This window comes from Ricinus communis, chromosome 3 (genome assembly GCF_019578655.1).
Source record: "Ricinus communis isolate WT05 ecotype wild-type chromosome 3, ASM1957865v1, whole genome shotgun sequence".
NCBI classification, from domain to species: Eukaryota; Viridiplantae; Streptophyta; class Magnoliopsida; order Malpighiales; family Euphorbiaceae; genus Ricinus; species Ricinus communis.
This window is the reverse complement of record NC_063258.1, coordinates 28,442,940-28,462,600: the sequence shown is the minus strand read 5'-3', so window position 1 is coordinate 28,462,600 and position 19,661 is coordinate 28,442,940. Positions and strand designations below refer to the sequence as shown.

Genomic DNA, 19,661 nt, shown 5'->3' with positions numbered 1-19,661 from the left:
GATCAGGAAAAAAAATAAAGACATACTTGATTTACCGTTTCAATCTCAAAACACGCATACAAATTGGCATTCAGATTACAGCTCTGGCCTCTGGGCTTTTACCAGCTTCCTAGACTATCCAAAAAGGGATGAAAGGGGGGAAAAGGAAAACGAATATAGAAAGGACCTATACTGCCACAAGCGAAGGCATATTTAGTCCACCAACCTGGGCAGTCAGGGACCTCGGTAAACTTGGTGATTTTTACATAGAAACAGAACCCTTTAAATTGTAACCACAACTAGTTAGTAGAGAACCAAACATGCTTCCCAGAAGTTTCACCAATAGTACTGTACATTTTTAGAGAGCTTCATTAACATTGCAGTTTAGGGCTATACCTGACCAAAAAATAAGCAGGTAGACCCTCCCTCCCACCTTCACAAGAAGTGAACCCCATTTGTTAATTCTAGACAGTTTAACATGGTGAGAATTTCGAGATTCTTCATGGCGACACAGGATCTTCTTCTGACGCAAGCTTCTGAATTTCCGAGTCATCCAGCAAGTTCTTAGAAGAGTAATCCACCGCAGAATCACCTACAGGGAAACTACAGTTTAGCTATGTATAAATGAGTTGATATAACCATGAAGAAACACAACCACTATAAAACGTGTATAGATCCATTACTATGAAAAGAGTCTGTTGATGACTGTGATGTGCTCCTCTTTAAATCTGCAAAAGTTGCATAAAAGTTGAGAAAAATTATTAATTGACCTTCACATAAAAGCAAAAATAGAGACATCAAAACTTGCAGGCTAGAATAATTTTTATTTGTTTTTGTTTCTCCTCTTTCAGTGTAAACAAACAATCAAGTAACATGTAATGATTGAAGTGTCCAATGATGCAGCTGATCAACAAATGACTCTTCCAGATCATCCTACCACAACCCCTGTACCAATTCAGGAAACTAACTTAAATATCCTAAGGCAGATAATGGCTGATTTTGACTATCGCTTATAATTTCTTCATGTTTATACTTGTATTAATCCCATCTGTCCTAATTGGTCTACGTTCATTCATCAATAATGACAAACTCTGTCCGTATGGAATACAAAACTATACTGTAAAATGAATAGTTTACAACAGGGTTTGATGCATTTAACAAGTGACTGGTAAACATTCCAACACATCATCACCATGAATGGAGCCGCGCTGAGAAAATCATCCTTTGAAATCATAGTAAAAATTCATAACATTACCATGTATCATTTAAGACATAGAACTAAAAAGTGTTTGCCCCCATTCTCTTTAATGATCAAGCCACCCTTCCATTAGCCCTCCCACCCACAGGCTCTTTGAGGCATCTAACATTGTTGTTTACACAATAAAATTATACCTTAAAATGTTAATGGTGACAGGAATCTTGCAAACATACAGACATACTCATACAATCGAATGCCTTTTGCAAGCTACAGTAAACTTATTCAATTCATTGGGACAGACAAAACCTACCTTACTTTTTCTCATACCATCAATTGAAAATTTAGAAGTATGATAAAGTTTTGCATCATACCAGGATGCTTATCAGACTACAATATCTACCTAAGCTTCACCATATATCGGCTTACTGGGAGATGCATAAAAATTGTTGATGAGATAAACAAGTCAAACTCGAACCTTTTTCAGAGAAATTCAAATTCTTAAGCCACGCCCAAGCATAATCTTTTAGTGATAACATATTACATACGCCAATAAAAAGTAACTCTTATTTATATAATCAGGGTTGAGTTAACAAAGTTCTTGTACCAAAAGAATGATGTAACCCTTTGATAGCATCGAAGTTCTTGTATGTGTAACCAACAAAAGTAAGATCTTGAGGATTTAACATCATCTGCCAAGAAAGTGACAGAAGGTGAATAGGATGAAATAACAAAAGGATAATAGCAAAAAACAAGAGGTAGGAGGAAAAGGAAAACTCATGAGCTTTAAAAAGAATGAGCATCAAATAGGCTTGTCATGCAATTTTTATTTGAAATCCCAGATTTCTCATTAGAAAGAAAAAACACATATCCCAGTTCACATTTGGAACAACATTTATGCACGTACATCATAGATCTTTAAGACTAAAACAGATATTTGAAATGAAGAAATTTCAGGAAATGGAGCTTTAGAGCTGCACTGCTAAACTGTGTGGTTAACTTTTGTTCTCCCCACTCTTCATTTGATTAATCTTTTTAGCATCTAACTCACAAGAATGTTCCAGCAACAAAATTACCAATGTCAGATGACATTTGGTGAAAACAAACAAGGGTCTAGAATTCCAGTCTTGATGACAATTTCCATTGTAAACTTCTTCAACTTGAATATCAAATACTTAAATTTCATAAATGCTGAAAAAACTCCATACCTTTCTCATAGGTCCTGATCCTCTTCTTGTTCGTGGAGGTTCAACCTACATTATAAGATCTTTTGTTTCAATTTCAACTTCATAAAATCATCAGACTGAACATAGGCACAATCTCAAGAAAAATACATATCAATGGAAGGGGGAAAGAGCATTTACAGCTCATACGAGAATTGTTGACCCGATATAAATCATACTTATCATTATTTGCATGTTTGAATGCTTATTCATGCCGTACTATAAAATGAGTTCATTAAGATCCATTGAATACACAGGCATGTGTCACAACCCACTTTGCATATATCAAATTTCTATCAAACTTGTGCTATTTCCAGAAGAAGCTTCACTGCATCAACATGTAAGTGAAAGATCCTAAATTAAGTGAACACCTTATCCAAAAGCTTTTTTTCTTTTTTATTGAAAATCACCTAGCCCCCAAATCAGAAGTAATACTGCAAACTGTTCCAGTAAGATCTCAGGAAGATGAATAAACCTCCCATCTTCAAACACACAGGAATATACCTCTCACGCATAGAAGGAGAACACATTGACAATTTGTTACAAAGTGTTGAGCTGTATCAAACACATTTAAGCCTGTACATGCCATAAGTCCTACAACTGGGGGAAAATATTCTCTTTCTTTACCCATGTCCATTCTAAAAACAAGAAGCAAGGCTTTGTCATCTGTGTTCTCATTATCACTACTTATTACCAGTATCATAAGATGTCCTCTAAGTGTTTACTTTTGCTACTGAAGAATACCAATAGTTCGCTATTATAAAGATTCTTCCCATTTTCTCTGATGTAAATATCCTTCTATCCATCAAACCTAACTTTACTCACCTAACCCTATTTACCATTTAGGAAGATAGGATTTGATCTCAATTCTTAAAACACAATCCCCAAGAGATTTTAGCAGCATGGTAGCTAGCACTTTTAGCCTTGGGGTTGGGGATGGGAGTTCAATATGTTTCCTAATTCTCAAGTTAAAAACTAATATATTCAAGGACAAATTAATGAACCAATGACAACAGATATTGAGTTAGTAGCCCAATACAAATGGCAGCAAATGGTTCTTTAGAAAAAGTAAGAAATAAATTAATGCCTACCACCTTACCTCATCAAATTTCATGAAATTTTGAGTATCAAGTTCCCCATTAACTTGTGGTTTAAATGCTGCTTCCACTTCATAAAGTTTGTCCCATGCAACATCTTTGAACCAAGGATGAGCCTGTCGAGAGTGAATGATAATAATCTAAGAAAGCACATTAATATAAAGAGAGAAAAAGGATTATATATACTGGTTTTAGTATGAAAAATACTTTAATTTGGTCAGCCCCAAGAGTACCAAGTCTATGTTCAACATCACAAAGCAACCGACAGATCAGATCTTTTGCTTCAGGTGTCAGCCTCACTTCCTCTGGAAAATTTAAGTGATTTCTCCAGTGCACAATCTGGCATACATATATCATCAGGCTAGATAAAAGGATAAGAAAAAAGACCACCAAAAAACCGGGAAGAGAAAGAAGAAACAAGAAGGTTATGAGAAAAAAAGCATTTAAACACATAAAGAAGAACATGTAACATAAACACCATAATGCTGCATATAATAGGCGCTACTCTTTCAAAGTTCAAAATCATATCCTACTCTCAGAAGTTTGGGATTTCTTTTTCTGATTACTCGTATTTGTCTCCTGATAAATGGGCTTGGGTAGAACTCATTCCCAAAAGCTAGCTCAAGGAAAGAGGGTGCCCAGTAACCAAGCGACGTGGGATAAATACAACTTCTAACACCCTCCCTCATGCTTAATGTGACATTCAAATGGGTTAGGTCCAAACCCACCATTGCAGACAAAAAGCCGGCTCTAATACCATGATAAATGGGCTTAGGTAGAACTTATTCCCAAAAGCTAGCTCAAAGAAAGAGGGTGTCCAATCCACTTATATATACTATAACAGCCTAATAAACAAGCAACGTGGGATAAATACAACTTCTAACATTCCCTAAAATGAAAATGAAATTGCAGAGATCCACACAATACTTGAAGCCATATCAAGAAAGAGACGGGGCTTTCAACAGCATTGATAAGTAAGAAAAATCAGCAATATCTGATTCCACATATGCCAAATAAGTTAGTTCATAAGTTGAAAGGTTCCAACAAAAATCTTACAGTACATTCTGGTACGATGAGCCCATCACATAGTTATTTGAAGTAGAAAATCATGATAATTTTCACAGCAATGAAATTTTTATTAGACGTAGTTCTTACTTCTTAGCATGATATGATACAAAAAAGAAAATCAGGTTGCCATGATAATGGTATAAAAGCTATTTTTGCTTCATTAATTATGGTTGGAAAATTTAACCAATTCAACAAAATATCATGAACATGTCTAGAAGTTGGATATGATCCCATAAAAGAATTGATTAAATAAGGAGGAAATACAATATTTTGGAGAAATTTCAAATCAACAATAATAATGAGATGTGAAGGTGACAAAGCCCCGGTGCCAATAATTTTGAAGGAAAATGATATCATCAAATTTTTTTTACTTACCAAGAATATTGGTTTCGCAATGAGGTATTAATGTTCTTTATTTCATTCTTGGTTAATTCAATAAAAAAATTCTATAGAGTTCAATGAAGTTAGATGTAAAGCCACTAAAGGCCACATATGACTAATACTGACCTGCATTTTAAAGAGAAGATCCACAAACTAGAAATGGTACTCTATAGCAAAGAGCACACAACATCTATATTGTAAAAATACTTATAAGAATTGGATGATTCAACTCTGCAAAATAAATCAAACCAATGAGTGCAGCAAGCAACCTTTCTGCATGTTGTTACTGGATCATCAGAGTAAAATGGAGGATAACCGACAAGCATCTCATACATTATTGCACCAAGTGACCACCTGCAGGAAGGTAGCTAGATAAAGATTTCGCAAAAGGAAATACACTATGCCAATGTATCTTAATAGTTTGATCGGAAACAAAAAAGAAGGGAGGAACGAAATTGAACTAAGGAAAATGCAGGTACAGATAATTTCATTCGTACTTTTTGGACTTTGGATTTAAGGGGGGATTAAGTGGAATAAAATAGAAACAATTGTTTCATTTATTACAGCTCTGTGACGAAATTAATGGTATTCCCATCCTTTTTCACTTTTTCTCATTTTCTGCGGGATTTCAAAACACTAGAAATACATTCAACTGATCCTTGCTATAAATAAAACAGTGATTTCATTTTTAATTAACCAACCAGTCACACTCCATGCCATATCCTTTTTTCAGCAATACTTCTGGTGCAATATAATCTGGTGTACCAACTGTAGAATATGCCTGTCATCATTAAACACAGAGAGTTATGAACCTTGAAAACAAAAACCTTAAAGTATAGGAACTCTAGAGAGAAAATAAATGAAAATAGTTCATAGCAAAATATAACTTTAATGACAGAAGTTCATGGAATTCCAAGAGAGAGAGAGAGAGAGAGAGAGAGAGAGAGAGAAAGAGTGCACTATAGCATTTCTTATATGTTATCAAAATGGATATCATTGATCATTTTCCCAGACCAAGTAAATGTACAGGAGAGCATGTGTAAACTGGAAAATGTATGTGGGCACATGTGCACAAGCGCTTGCGTGCATGACTACATGTTGGTTGGCGAGTTTGCATTATCATGCAAAATCCTTTTTTAATTTCTATTTTATATTTCATGGATACTTTAAGTTTCAGGATTTTGGTATCACATATCAAGTAATTTTAGTTCTAAAATTTGGAAACTGAAATTTGCAAACATGTATTGCCAGACACCCTGGTTAAAATTGGCAGAAATATCAGAAATTCCATGAGAAAAAGGGGATTGATTATGTACCAATGTTCTCCTGTTCATCTGCCAATGTTGCAGTTGTTCAAGGGGACTTTTCCAGCGCCTTCCACCAGTATCTGGAAATCTTCCATTAACATCCATGGATTCCTTCAAATTCTCATCATCAAGCACTTCATTTTCATTTATGGCAGACAAATTTGAGCAGTCAAGAGGCTTGCAAAGACCAAAATCAGAAAGCTTCATGTGGCCATTTTTGTCCAGCAATAGGTTATCAGGTTTTATATCTCTGAGGAAAGAAAAGGTTGTTAAAGAGAAAGTAGATTCACAAGATCCATCATACCAAACTAGAAACGAAATCCTCTTCAAGATATTTCAGTTTCTTATATGAAACCTTTGTCCTCCTTCTTTCATTTTGAGATAACAATTGCCAGGAGAATACCTACCTGTGAATATAGTTGTGTCTATGAATAGATTCTATGGCCAGGACACTCTGAGCAATATAAAATCTAGCCACAGTTTCAGTCAAAGTCTCTTCTCTCATTAACAAAGTCATTATGTCACCACCAGGAAGATATTCCATGATTAGATATAAGTACTCAGCATCTTGGAAGGAGTAGTAGAGCTTGACAATGCAGTGACTGGCGACTTCAGCAAGCAAATTCCTTTCAGCTTTAACATGTTCAACCTACAGTGTATGCAGAGAATCAGTGAGTATAAAGAAGAGTATTTTAGACATGTTCTGTTCATTGCTTGTATATCTTCTTCGGAGATGTTACATGGCATTTCTATTGGGTTTACCCTGTCTCATCTGCAGAAGTAAGGACCTCCAACAAAATCTCCTCATCCATCTAAATTTGCTTGATTCGGCTATTCTCAAGAAAATGCAACAAGCAGAAAGCTCTTGGTTTGATATAAGAAAAGGATCGTCATAATTTGTTATTCCTTTTCTGATTTTATGAATAGTCCAAAAAATGAAGATTTTCCAACAAACATTTGCATATAAACCATTTCCTTTAAGTTTTCATGTGGTGACGTTGTGAAGTATTTAGTTATTGTAAAAGCATCAGCAATACCATGGCTCCTCTTCCCTAACTTCTAATGCGATCTGGTCTAAACATACATGCACCAGAGATGCATGTGTTGGCAAAAATCATAAACAATTAAGGCTATATCCCAAGAAAATTTCTCGCCTCGCTAATCTTAACAATTACAGAAGGTAATATACTGGAAAATTATCTAAAAGGCCAAATTGTTAATCCATATTCCACTTTTATGTAACCCTTATAAATTCTCTTCAATTTTTCATGTAATACCTATATCCAATATGTATGGGCCGCATACAATGCAACAGATCATCTAATAACACATGGAAACAAAAAAGGAAAGGGAAAAGTAGATAACAAACAAAACCAATAGCATTCAGAAAAATCATTTAATAGGAGTAAGACACCTAGAGACAGCATGATTCAACATGAAACATAATTTGTGGAGATATATGACATGAGAAATAAGGACCATATTATAAAAATTTAAGGCAAGAAGAAGAAGAATTTTGACAGTTTAAAGTCTCACCTGTCCCCTGCTAAGCATTTCTGACTTCTTCAACTTTTTCATGGCATAGATGTTCCCAGACTTCTTCTCCTGACACAACCTTACCTGTAGCATACAAACACATAAGCATCCTGATATTCTACCACTAAAAAATGCAGAAAAGATGCTTCGATGTATAAAAACCAATACAAGAACTAGTATAATATATCAAGGAACAAATAATTAACTACATGAATGGGTAGCGGAATATGGGAAAGAAAGAAAGAGAACAAGAATTCATTTTAAAAAGCTCTTGCTAGAACCAATTTGCATCTCTTCCACCATCTACCACAAGACTCATTTTGCAACTTCCTTACCCTCTGTTCTTTCTTTGTTAGTCCTCATAAAGTAGACTTGTCTGAGGCATAATCATTTACACTAAGAGGGATATATAATGTAGAAAAATTTTATTCTTAATAAAGCCCCAAAGAAGGAATAAGTTCTTAGGTTGATAATGGTGACAGTACCCATTCGCAAGATGTTTGGTACAACAATCTCTACTCACGTTGATGACCATGACATAGTGTTATGTGTTTCCCCAAGAAACAAAGGTAAAGGGACAGACTCAAGTTTACTGAACCCTAGGAAAGAGTTTAATTTTATAACAGTATATCTAGTGTAAAGTTGATTAGCATGAGGTTGGAGCCAAGTGTTGCTCCTTATACCAGATAAGCTAAGAGTCCTTGCTCCATCACTACCTTGACCTTACCTTTTCTCACCTACTACCACTAATGTATCTGTTCATAGATCCTATGTCTTGCAGCACAATACATGGACAAAGTTTCACAGTTTTGAATTGTAGAACTATAATTATGACAATCATCAAAACAAAGCTACATTCATCATGTACGATGCATTTATGCACCCAACCTCTCCAAAAGCCCCTCTGCCTATGATGGTTAAAAGGTCAAAATCGTCAACACAAATTTTGTTCCTTTTAAGTCGCATATATTCAGTCTCTTTGCGCTCTAAATCCTTCAGTAGATTAGTTTGTTCCTCTTGAGACACATCAGAAGATGCCAACTGCTTTTGCAACTCTGACCGCCTGCATTCATACAATCATCAGTTCAGATGCACCAAGATCATCAACAATTAATCATCTGTCCAATACACGAACTTCACATATGATAAATCTGAAGGTTTTTGCAAATGTAGTTTCAATTTGGCATTCCGAAAAGGTTGCACTTGTCAGAATTAGCCTTGCCAACTCTTCTGTTATTTTATTTTCATATTTAACATTCTAAAAAATAATTGATACTGTTAATTATCAAATTAAACGAGCAACTTTCTAATAAACGGTAAGTACATTTTACAAGCTGAATAAAATAATCGTGACATAAAACCTAACTGAAACTCCAAATAAAGAATGTTTCTGCTTCGGTTCTGTTTCGACGCATGCAAGCAAGCGATGCTAATCTTAAAAATGAGATATCCTCAAAAATATTAATCAAAAAGGATAATTTATTAATTAAACTAACCTTTCTTTGCGTTGTTGAATATGCTTCATTTGAGCCCTATAATGATTCTCAATGAAAAGCTTTGCAGCTGCCACCCTCTCTAACGTCAAACTGGACCCCACCTCTCCTTCCTCCTCCGCTTCTCCCGCCACCTCCTCCTGTTCCTCCTCCGCCTCCTTATTTTCCATAGCCTCTCTCTCTCTCTCTCTCTCTCTCTCTCGTGCTTGTTTGTGCGTAATTTTGATGATTGTGCCAAACCCAAACACGACCCCTCTCTCTCTCTCTCTCTCTCTCTATTCAACAGTAGCTTATCCGGATGACACGTGGATATGGTCCCACCAAAACTTAAGATTTTGCTGGCATGTTATAGGTGTTGCATTTTGCAGCTTTCTGTAATCTCCTCCTTTTTCCATCGTAAGGAAATATCTAACGGTCTTAAATCAATGATTACGTCAGTGATGAGGTCAACGTACAGTTTAAGTACATGTGGACCCTGGTAAAATGATAGCATGGAAATAGTCGTACGCTAAACTGGTCCAAGTCATTCACTTTTGGCTTTCTGGTGTACTTTACATTAAACTCTTTTTATATTTCATTTTCAGGTGTTTGTTAAGGTAGCTTCCGAGTTATTAATTTGCGGATTAATTAGTCATCCAAATATAATTTAAAATTGAGAAATTCTTATATAAACTATGCTTATCACATTAATTATAAATGCATTTAATGAAAATAAATTATATGTCACGGTACCTAACATAATTAATATATATATTATAAAAATTATGCTATAATGTCATAAAATTATTATCTCAAGTGATGTAATATTATTAATTTATAATTATTGGATATATTTTATGAAGAGTAAAATAAATCTAAAATTTTCTTAAAATTACGCTCGGGGACAGCTTAATTAAATTGTCAAAATTGTAATAACCTTATTATGCTTTCACTATTTTTTTATCCGGTACATGCATGCTTGAAAAAGTTATATTTAGATCAATAATAAGTGGTAATTTTTAAAAATATCTTTAAATTTGAACCGTTTTTTCTATCATCTGTAAATATATTGATTAGAATTTTATAATAATTGTAAGAAAATAAGCATGGTAAATTGAATCTCCAATAAATAAAACAATAGGAGAGTATACTACCATATAAGACAAAAATAATATAAGAATTTATATAGTTTATTGAAAAAAATGAACCCATTATATAACATATTATAAAAAAGGACTAATAAAGAAAATGCGAGATTAACTTATCATCCACTGATTTTTTAAAATAAATATGATTAAGGTTTAGTTATTCATCAAACAAGTAATTTAGACAGATTAGGGTTCATTGAATCATAAACACAATAACGGGCACAAAAAAGCAAATTGCCACCCTGAGGTTGGTGGTAACAGAAACTAAACCCAAGACAGACAGACAGTCGAGAAATCCCGAGGGAAGAATAGTTATTATTAGTTTGGAAGTAAAATTCAGTGATGGGATGGGATTTATATAAGTCACCAAGAACCCATAATCACTAATTCCCCCCAATCAATGCCGCCATAACCCGAACATAGTCAATGTGCATAAGAAATGCAGTCTAATTGGCACAAATATTAAAAACAAGAGACAAGAGCCAGTAATCACGAATAACGAACCATGTAAACAAAATTTGGACTAGATTCCTTAAGCAAAGCATTTGAAAATTCGTTACGGCGATGGCACCATCATTCTTTCGCAGTAGTAGAGGACTGACAATCTAGGCTATGGAAAAGCAAATTTAGATGCAAAGAAAAAGAAAAAAGAGAAAGAAATGTTGAATCATGTAAGTAAATTAATCCGTTTATTTGTTGGATGGGTAAAATAAATATTTTACATCGACCCATCAAAAAAATCTGGCGATCTGTTCTCTAATAGTACAATATGATAACCCACCACCCATGAGCTAAACTAATAGAAAATGCAAAAACTACTACAAATCCATCCTACAGAATCAATGATAACTTAGTAACTATAGGAAAGAAGTGCCTGCAAGGCCGTGATGCAAAAGGTTATGAGCAATGTGATCTCTGGCCTGGATAGCACCAACTGATCTCAACCCATTTTCAGGAATCATCTCATCATCAAAAATCTCATACCTATGCCCAGGTTCTATCTCCTCATTTCTCATCTCACAGATGTTGTGCAACACACAACAAGCACCAAGAACCACTGGCAAATCTTGCAGCTTCACTTCAGTTCTCTTCTGCAAGCAAGACCACCTTGCTTTCAGTCTTGCAAATGCTTCTTTACCCACCCTCTGAACCTCTCCAATTTTCTCATTGAAAGCATGCTGTGTCCAAGTCAAATTTTGATGTGTGTAAGGTACAAGAACCCAGTCCATCAAAGGGTACCCAGAATTCCCAACAATCCATACATCCTTCAAAGCTCCCCTATTAGCCCTCTGGAACAAAGCAGACTTCTCCAACACTTGATCATCAGTCATTGACCCAGGCCAGCCGATGCACACATCGGTGAAAACACCTCTTGGATCAACGACTCCTTGAACTGTCATCGAATACGATGTCTTCTGGTTCCTCTCAGTATGCCTCTTGTTGAAATAAGCAGCAACACTAATCTTCGGTGCAATAATTGGAATATGAGTAGTATACATCGAGCCTCCAACATTTGGTATACCTGACACTGCTTCATACTCGCTCTTGATCATCCTCAATTTCTCTTCATCGGGCCACTGAAGAAACCTGGGCATTAACACATTCCTTATAGCAGAACAAACCTCAAGAACCAACTTATGACAAGTTGATATCCCCAATCCAAACCTTTTCGACACGAGACGTAAAGGCTCACCAGTGGCCAACCTCCAAATACAAACAGCGACACGTTGGCGAACAGGAATGGCGTCGCGCAACATTGTATTCTTTTTAGTGACAGCAGAATCCAACTCATTACATATCGTCTCAAACGTTGCCTTACTCATTCGAAATGCTTTCTTGAACTCCTCTTCCGGAAAATCTGGATGGCTACATTTTTCCCACCAATCCTTCGACCTGTCTTTAACCCATAACCGCCGGTGCTGACCTGACCCACTAGCGCCACCGCCGTTGCTCTGAGCTGAATCAGCAGAAGCCACATTATTACTTGCAACAGCAACAGCAGCAGCAGCAGCAGCAGAAGCAGAAGCAGAGCGTCGCGCCTTTTTGATTCTTGAATGATCAAGTTCATGTAAATCAGTGAAATGGTTTTGGAGATGAGAACTATAAGCATCCATAGCTTGAATTTTTCGCTTGGAATTGGAATCGAACAGTGATTTATCTTGCTGAGAATCAATGAGCCACTGTTGTTGTTCTTGTTTCTCTTCTTCGTCTAACATTAAAAGAGAAGCAAGTATATTTCTCATTGTTGTACTCTTCTTCAAATCATCTTCTGTATTAGGTAACTGAAGAAGAAAAGGATCATTATCTTCATTGTCACTCTTCCTCTTTCGCTTCTTTATATCATTGTTGAGACCAAAAGAAGAAGCAGCAGAAGACCCATTGGTATTATTAGTGTCTGCATTAGAACTATCCATGTCTTGTAATAAAGAATAGAAATGTGAAAAGTCGTCTTGATTAAGAAGTGGGAAAGATGATATTTCCATTAAAAGTGAAAACGAGAAAAAAAGAAATTACAAAGGTGTTTGAGGAAAAGCCTGAAAGAGAAGAATGTGAAAGTTCGGTTTCAGATTTGATGATGGAAGTGTGGAACTGAAATGAAATGAAATTGGGGGAATTATGAAGATTAGATTATATAGGTAAGGAAGCGTGTGGGTAAGTGTGAACGCGGGGTAGGGACGACTGTATTTGGACGGTGAATTGGACCTTTCTTTGGACTATTATGTTAAGGAGATGATTTTACGCGTTTGGGGCATTTTGCAATGTTTTTTCGTTTTGATGGATTTTGAAATTCTTCTTCTTTTCTTCTGGGTATTGAAGAAGACACACGTTTTAAACAAAAGGGTGCGCGTGCGACTGGAACCTTCATAGTATTATTTGTAGAAGAGGGAAGGGAAGGTCCGAGGAAGAGAGTTTTAATTTAGTTAAGGGTATGACTGTAAATAATATAAGTTATGATTCAAGATTCTCCACATCAAAATACTATCCAGGTGCTTTTCGATCCAAACTTTTTCTGTCTTCGGACACATTATTTTTCTTTTTTGAAGAATTCATTTTTATTTTTATTTTTGGTTGAGGATATAATCAAATTGATCTAATTCATGAATATCCTGAGTCAAATTCGAGATTAAGCCAAAGTTATTCAAATAGTTTAATAAATCGACTTTGAGTTATAAAATACTAGATTTGATATACTCTTGAGCTTAATTATTTCAATTTTAATTAAATTGAGTCCATTATGTTACTCCTTAGATCTTTTGTTTTATAATATGAGGTATTTTAGAGTATTTTTAACAAAATTTTAAATTATTTTTTTATATTATGAGTAATATGTTTAAGAATTAGATTTTCAAAAGAAATCTTTAATTCATCATCTTTTATTTTATCTTTCAAGAGTAATATCTCCTCTTCTTGAATGAAAAATAACTCTCATCTTTTCTTTTTTTTTTCTTAAGAGTTACATTTCCATCTTTATTTATACTTTTTATTTTTTAAGATAATAAAAAATTAATTATAAAATAAATAGAAAATATTATTAAAATATATATATTTCAAGATAAACTGAAATAAAAAGATAAATAAATATATAAAAGGATCCTTTTACATTTATTTTTTCTAATCACAAAATTACGTATAAAAGAATTCTCTAATAATATAATTTATGGTTATATATTACTAGAATCCAAAATATACTTGAACAAAAATAATATTACTTATCCTCTTAATTTTTAAATTTTAAAAAAATAATATTTGATTCCACGCAGGGTCAAGTAAAAAAAATTAATTAATTTTTAAAATAAAAATAAGGTTAAATCAGTTGAATGGATATTGAAATTAATGATCTAACAATTAACTTCTTTTATGAATAAGATGCTTAATTCGGAGACCTTAATTAATCATTCGAAAGTTGGGTCAATGGATAAATTTAATTTGACTTCATATTTTATTGAAGAGGAAAATGAATTCCGTCCGAGTTTTAGGATTGTGAGTAGGGAGCATGGGCAAACATGTGAACGGTTTTAATTATAATAACTGCCTGAAATGTCAGATTCAATTGCCCTCTCTCATCAGCTAACTATAAAATATCTAAATCATTTAAAGCATGCTGGATCTAAACTGTTCGTATAATAAAAAGAACCTATATTACATTGAGTTTTACCAAATGCATAATCAATTAATTGATGAGTTAAAAAATAAATTAATAACGAGCTAATAATTAAACTAATAATGAGCTAAGAATGTAAATATGAAGTGTTGAGATGCAAATATGAAATAAGGATGTAAAAACGAGCTTAAATAATAAAACTAAGAGCGGTGATGTAAATATGTTGCACTAAATGAATGCTGGTAAGTTTTAAAAATTTAATTAAATAATATAAATTACTTACATATATAATCAATGTTGAGAAATATTTAAAAGTTTCGATCGTACTTGAAATTAATGACTAAGGATTGTTTTCTCTATTCTAAAAATAGCTTGACTAATCCAAGAAAAATCACCTTTTACATCTCAATAATTCTTAAGAATTATAAAATCAATTCATGGTCAATGACCCAAAGATTTACATATTGACGAATTCAAATATAGATTAAAATTTATAAACTTTAAAATTTAGAATAAAATTAAATAAATTTTTATATGGCTGACCAAAATTAGTGGGCTAAACTAGTGTGTTAAATTTGAGGATAAACAATTGAATCTTTCATTTTTTTAATCATCATTAATTGGGAATTAAATGATTAAAACTTCTTCCTACTACTATTATTATTATTATTACATTAAAGATATGCAAATTTTTAGTCAGTAAATCACGTGGCAATTGGATAATCATATGACGAAAGAAAATATAATAATATTAAATATAAACCAGGACGCAACTATATCAATGTGCTATGAGTAAAATCAGGGAGTTTCTTCTTCTTCTTCTTCTTCTTCTAGAGTTCGTGCTTGTCAACTCGAGAAGTGACCCCTTTTATACGCGTTGTTAAGGAAAAACCATCGGATGATTATTGCTGACTAACTTTGGACCCATATGAAATTATAAATACAGATACCAAATTATAATGCATATGCTCAATTATTTTATTTTGTATGCATCGACAGCTATAACTTGACTTAATTTAACATGACAAATAATTCTACACTGAATTATTATTACTTTTTAGCATACGTCTAGTGTGTGGTTCAATGGTCAATTATCAAAAATACAAATTCCTTGGTTACCCAAATAATTGTGTACTATATAAAAGAGGATATCCATGTGCTAAATGGCAATCTAATATGCTTTTGTTGTTCAAAGTTCAAACTGTTTTTATTTTATTTTTTTCTGGGTCAGAAGTATTCACATAAGTGATTACTATAATAATGTTCTAGTATTCATAACAACCACCCTATTTTCTTTATAACAACTTGACTAAACTGCAATACAAAAAATTGTACTACTAATTTTAATTTTTTCCTAGTAAAATATGACTTTCATTAGATTGATTCTGGCTTGGGAGTCAATTTGGCCCTTGAGCCATTTTTTAAAATTCAACATCTAAATAATTTCATGACCTAATTCGTCTCTAAACTTTATATTAATAATTGATTAGCTTCGATCTAATCGGTATTGAAGACTTCATTGCTATCTTCAATTATCCAAATATCATTTAAATCAATGGAAAAGAAAAACATTTAAAGAGACCAACTCCCTTAAAATTCTCTCTATCAAAATCATTACTTTAGGTGAAATTAGAAAATAACACTAATATATATGGAAATTAAGCTCCGATAAAAATGAATAATCAAAGGTGACTCTTCTCGTCACTAGAGGAAGAGGAAACTGCTTGTGAAGTTTTAGGTAAAAGGATTTAGGTATGAATCAACCATTACTATAATCTTGGAGATGAATTTTCCAAGAAGTTGATATTGAGGGCAATTGGACCTTGAAAATTAGTTTAGGGGCCAAATTGGTAGTTTAAACCTTAATATGTATAAGAAGGAAATTATGATTAGTCAAACTTTGGGAATAAGAAGTCAAGGTTTACCAAGGCGTGCACATGTGCAAATGCATTTCATCAGCCGTTAAATAAACAGTGCACAATTAGGTAGGATGATTAATTATTGAACAAATTATACAATAGGGTTTTTTTCAAATGACACACTTTAGCATATAAAGTTATAAATAGCAATTGCCAAAAAGAAAAAAAAAAAAAAAGAACATTGAATTTTCATTTATTAAAAATAAAAAAAGTAAATGTTATTTCCACAATATAAATTGCTAGTCTCACAATTTTTCTTTGTATATATAATTTTTTATATAAATAAAATATTATTGACCTTAAGACTATATGTTGTGAAAATAAGCTCACTCAATAAAAAAATTATACATATAATAATGCATTCATTTTTAGACAATTTTAAAAAATAATATATACCTAAATAACGAACTCTCGAATACGAAGTGACATAATAAATAATTTTATAATTATACTATAATTAGAGTCACATTATAACCATTTTTTTTTCCAAATTGAATGTGATATTGCTGTTCAAAACTACATTTCCAATATTTAGGTTTTGAATTTTTGAATTTTTTTAAATAAATATGGTCTATTTCTTTTTCAATTAAAAAATTGAAATCCAAAAAATAACTATAAATAATAAAAATTAAAGATACTACCCGCAAATTACAAAAAGGCAATGCTAATCGCCACCTAATTTGCTTTAATTAGTTTAAACGAAAACTTAAGTTAGCTTTAAATCGATTTTATTAAAAAAAGGCCCTTTTCTTTTTTAATATCAGAGCCATGATTGGCTGAAAATATAGATATTAATACAATTTAAGAGTCGACGAATCTAATAAAATAAAAAAGAACAGTCTGATGCCATGTAATCATTAGTTCATGGAACAGTAAATAAGTAATGCGTAACCCCTCAAAGACAAATTTATCTGGCACATTAACTGAAGTTATAACCATTTTATTATTAACATTTTGTAGAAAATGCCCAAATTCCAAGTGGCGGCCTTTGTTTATCTGGAGAAATCTGTGGCCCAAAACCTCTAACGAACACGAAAAATGGTGGCTACAAACAGTCTACCATTTAACCGGACCCAGATCACTTCACTCCTCTTCCTTTGTTCTTCCAGAAAGTTCAATGGCTTCTCTCGTTACTCCATCTGCTCCCATCTTTGTGAAACACAAGGTATTGTTATCAATTCTATCACCCCTTCTTTCTTCAGTTTGTTTGACACTTATTATTCTCAACTCAAAATCTTTGGGTCATGTGTAATTTAGCTTTTGTCTTAGAGATTGAGTCAACCTATAAAGATTTAATCTTTTGTTTTGGCCTCATTTCTTTTTTGTTATTATTGTTTTAATTTCTGTTAATTGGTTCAGCGGTTAATAATTGCTGTCTTTTATAAATTTTTAAGCTATTGTTCTTATTTCAGGTGAATCTTTTCAGTGCCAGACCCATATCTACCAACTCACTATTCAATTTTTACAAGAATGTTGTTGGTAGTGATAGATGTCATACTCTTTCTTTCCGGACAAAAGCCAAGCTTTCTGCTGAGGCTAATGTAATGGAGAAAGAATCAATCAGTGGCAATGAAAAGATAGGTCATTATTCTTGTTCTTGCTTCTCATTTTACAAATTATCAGCTTGTTCAAATTTGGAACATCATTGCATCCCTTTGGATTAATGATTATTTGTATCTAACACTGTGCTGTGTTAAATATGTAAACAAAGCTTGAGTTTTAGATACTAACCAGGGAATAGTAATGTGTTTTATGCCTTGAATCTTACCTTTCTGCACTGAAGCTGGTTCATGTTCATGTTCATCTATGTATATGGACTTGGATAAGTATCATATATAGAGGAGGATGCATTTCCACTATTTTTTTTCCCCTCAACATGTGTACATCTCTGCTACATGGTTGCTTTTGACCTACAACAAATGTCTAATAGGGTTCAACCATAAAATCACTTACTTCTACTCATCTAGGGACATGAAGTTGAGATCTTCTGTTGTTGCTGCAGATTATGGAGTTGTTAGCATGCACCATGTTGGAGTTCTGTGTGCAGACCTTGAAAGGTCACTTGAATTTTATCAGGGCATACTGGGTACGACATTTCCACGCTAACGTCAATATGTGTTGCCTTCTCATTCCATTTTTCTTTATGCTTTTCAAATTTCATACAGGAGAGAGCAAGAAAAGGGTTAATATTTACTTTTCTATTTAATTTAGGCCTTGAAATAAATGAGGCAAGGCCTGATGATAAGCTTCCATATAGGGGTGCTTGGTTGTGGGTGGGTTCTGAAATGATCCATTTGATGGAGCTTCCAAATCCTGACCCCTTAAATGGACGGCCTGAACACGGTGGCCGAGACCGACACACTTGCATTGCTATTCGTGATGTGTCTAAGCTGAAAGTAATCCTTGATAATGCTGGTAAACTTTCTCTCCTCATTCCTAGTTGTCATTCCCTGCCTTGACCAAAATAAAGTAAAATTGCACTTTCACTAATCAAGTCAGAAATGTCAAATGCTTGCTCAGCTCTTTTATGCCATAGCATTTGAGATATTAAAGGGTCTATGTTAGAATTAGCTGAGTAGCTTATCTGAAAGATTTTGTCCTAATACTGTTGTTGTATTCTGCAGGTATCCCCTATACACTTAGCAAGTCTGGGAGGCCTGCAATTTTTACACGAGACCCAGATGCAAATGCTCTAGAATTCACTCAAGTGGATAATTGATGTACATGAGCTTTTTATAGGATAGAGAAATTGTAATATGGATGACCTTGGTGTTTCCAATCTTCAACACCAAAAGAATGCGTACAGATTACAAATATTAGATGCGCAGGAACATTGATATATGTATCTACCACTTAATATACAATTTTACAGGTCCACAGTTTATGACCAATGTTATGTGCTATATCAGCTTGATTGTTTTTTTTTTTCTTTTACCAGAACTCGTATGTCATATCACAAATTATGAGTTTTCTGTGAGCAATTTTGAATGGTGATCAATTTGTTTTGTGGCCAATGATAAGTTACCATGCACAAGTTTTGGAAAAACGAGGCACCTCTTGTTCCGTTATTTACCGGATACAGTTCTTGCGGTCTATGACTATGGCTCCCTGTTAGTCTACTTAAATCGAGTTCAAAGATAATTTCCCTGTGATTTTCTCAGAATTGGTTCCTTGTGGTGATTACCACTATTTTTGAATGAGATGCGGAGACATCATCGCATGCATACCATTTGC

The 19,661-nt window shown here is 33.6% G+C and overlaps 3 protein-coding genes across 4 annotated transcripts; 1 reads left to right on the top strand and 2 right to left on the bottom strand.

Moving 5' to 3' along the window:
- On the bottom strand, positions 1 to 9,692 carry LOC8272534 (serine/threonine-protein kinase tricornered). Of its 2 annotated transcripts, none has more exons than XM_048371964.1 (14): positions 9,531 to 9,692; positions 9,283 to 9,478; positions 8,675 to 8,849; positions 7,787 to 7,870; positions 6,658 to 6,899; positions 6,260 to 6,500; positions 5,645 to 5,724; positions 5,213 to 5,297; positions 3,702 to 3,833; positions 3,497 to 3,610; positions 2,383 to 2,427; positions 1,782 to 1,866; positions 663 to 707; positions 1 to 571 (listed from the first exon to the last, which is right to left on the bottom strand). In XM_048371964.1, the coding sequence occupies exons 2-14, from the start codon at positions 9,447 to 9,449 to the stop codon at positions 480 to 482; spliced, it is 1,587 nt and encodes a 528-aa protein (XP_048227921.1). In that variant the 5' UTR covers positions 9,450 to 9,478; positions 9,531 to 9,692; the 3' UTR covers positions 1 to 479. The 2 variants fall into 2 exon arrangements, with proteins under 2 accessions (XP_048227921.1, XP_048227922.1); XM_048371965.1 differs by having other exon boundaries at positions 9,283 to 9,464.
- A 1,386-nt stretch (positions 9,693 to 11,078) lies between these two features.
- LOC8272535 (protein ALP1-like) lies at positions 11,079 to 13,146 on the bottom strand. Its single transcript, XM_002514052.4, has one exon. It carries the CDS (start codon positions 12,887 to 12,889, stop codon positions 11,264 to 11,266), a length of 1,626 nt encoding a protein of 541 aa, XP_002514098.1. The 5' UTR covers positions 12,890 to 13,146; the 3' UTR covers positions 11,079 to 11,263.
- A 4,257-nt stretch (positions 13,147 to 17,403) lies between these two features.
- Positions 17,404 to 19,330, top strand: LOC8272536 (glyoxylase I 4). The gene is made up of 5 exons (XM_015716196.3): positions 17,404 to 17,592; positions 17,840 to 18,008; positions 18,430 to 18,513; positions 18,639 to 18,842; positions 19,052 to 19,330. Exons 1-5 carry the CDS (start codon positions 17,545 to 17,547, stop codon positions 19,144 to 19,146), a joined length of 600 nt encoding a protein of 199 aa, XP_015571682.2. The 5' UTR covers positions 17,404 to 17,544; the 3' UTR covers positions 19,147 to 19,330.
- The last annotated feature ends 331 nt before the right edge of the window (positions 19,331 to 19,661 follow it).

Bases quoted from the DNA above. Each gene is read 5' to 3' on its own strand.
- LOC8272534 (XM_048371964.1), bottom strand. From the start codon at position 9,449: ATGGAAAATAAGGAGGCGGAGGAGGAACAGGAGGAGGTGGCGGGAGAA. The intron at 3,834-5,212 runs GTTGCTTGCTGC...TATGTATGCCAG, and splicing joins CAGTAACAACATGCAGAAAG to ATTGTGCACTGGAGAAATCA. The intron at 3,611-3,701 runs GTATTTTTCATA...CACTCTCGACAG, and splicing joins TTGGGGCTGACCAAATTAAA to GCTCATCCTTGGTTCAAAGA.
- LOC8272535 (XM_002514052.4), bottom strand. From the start codon at position 12,889: ATGGAAATATCATCTTTCCCACTTCTTAATCAAGACGACTTTTCACAT.
- LOC8272536 (XM_015716196.3), top strand. From the start codon at position 17,545: ATGGCTTCTCTCGTTACTCCATCTGCTCCCATCTTTGTGAAACACAAG. The intron at 18,009-18,429 runs GTCATTATTCTT...TTGTTGCTGCAG, and splicing joins CAGTGGCAATGAAAAGATAG to ATTATGGAGTTGTTAGCATG. The intron at 18,843-19,051 runs GTAAACTTTCTC...TGTATTCTGCAG, and splicing joins AGTAATCCTTGATAATGCTG to GTATCCCCTATACACTTAGC.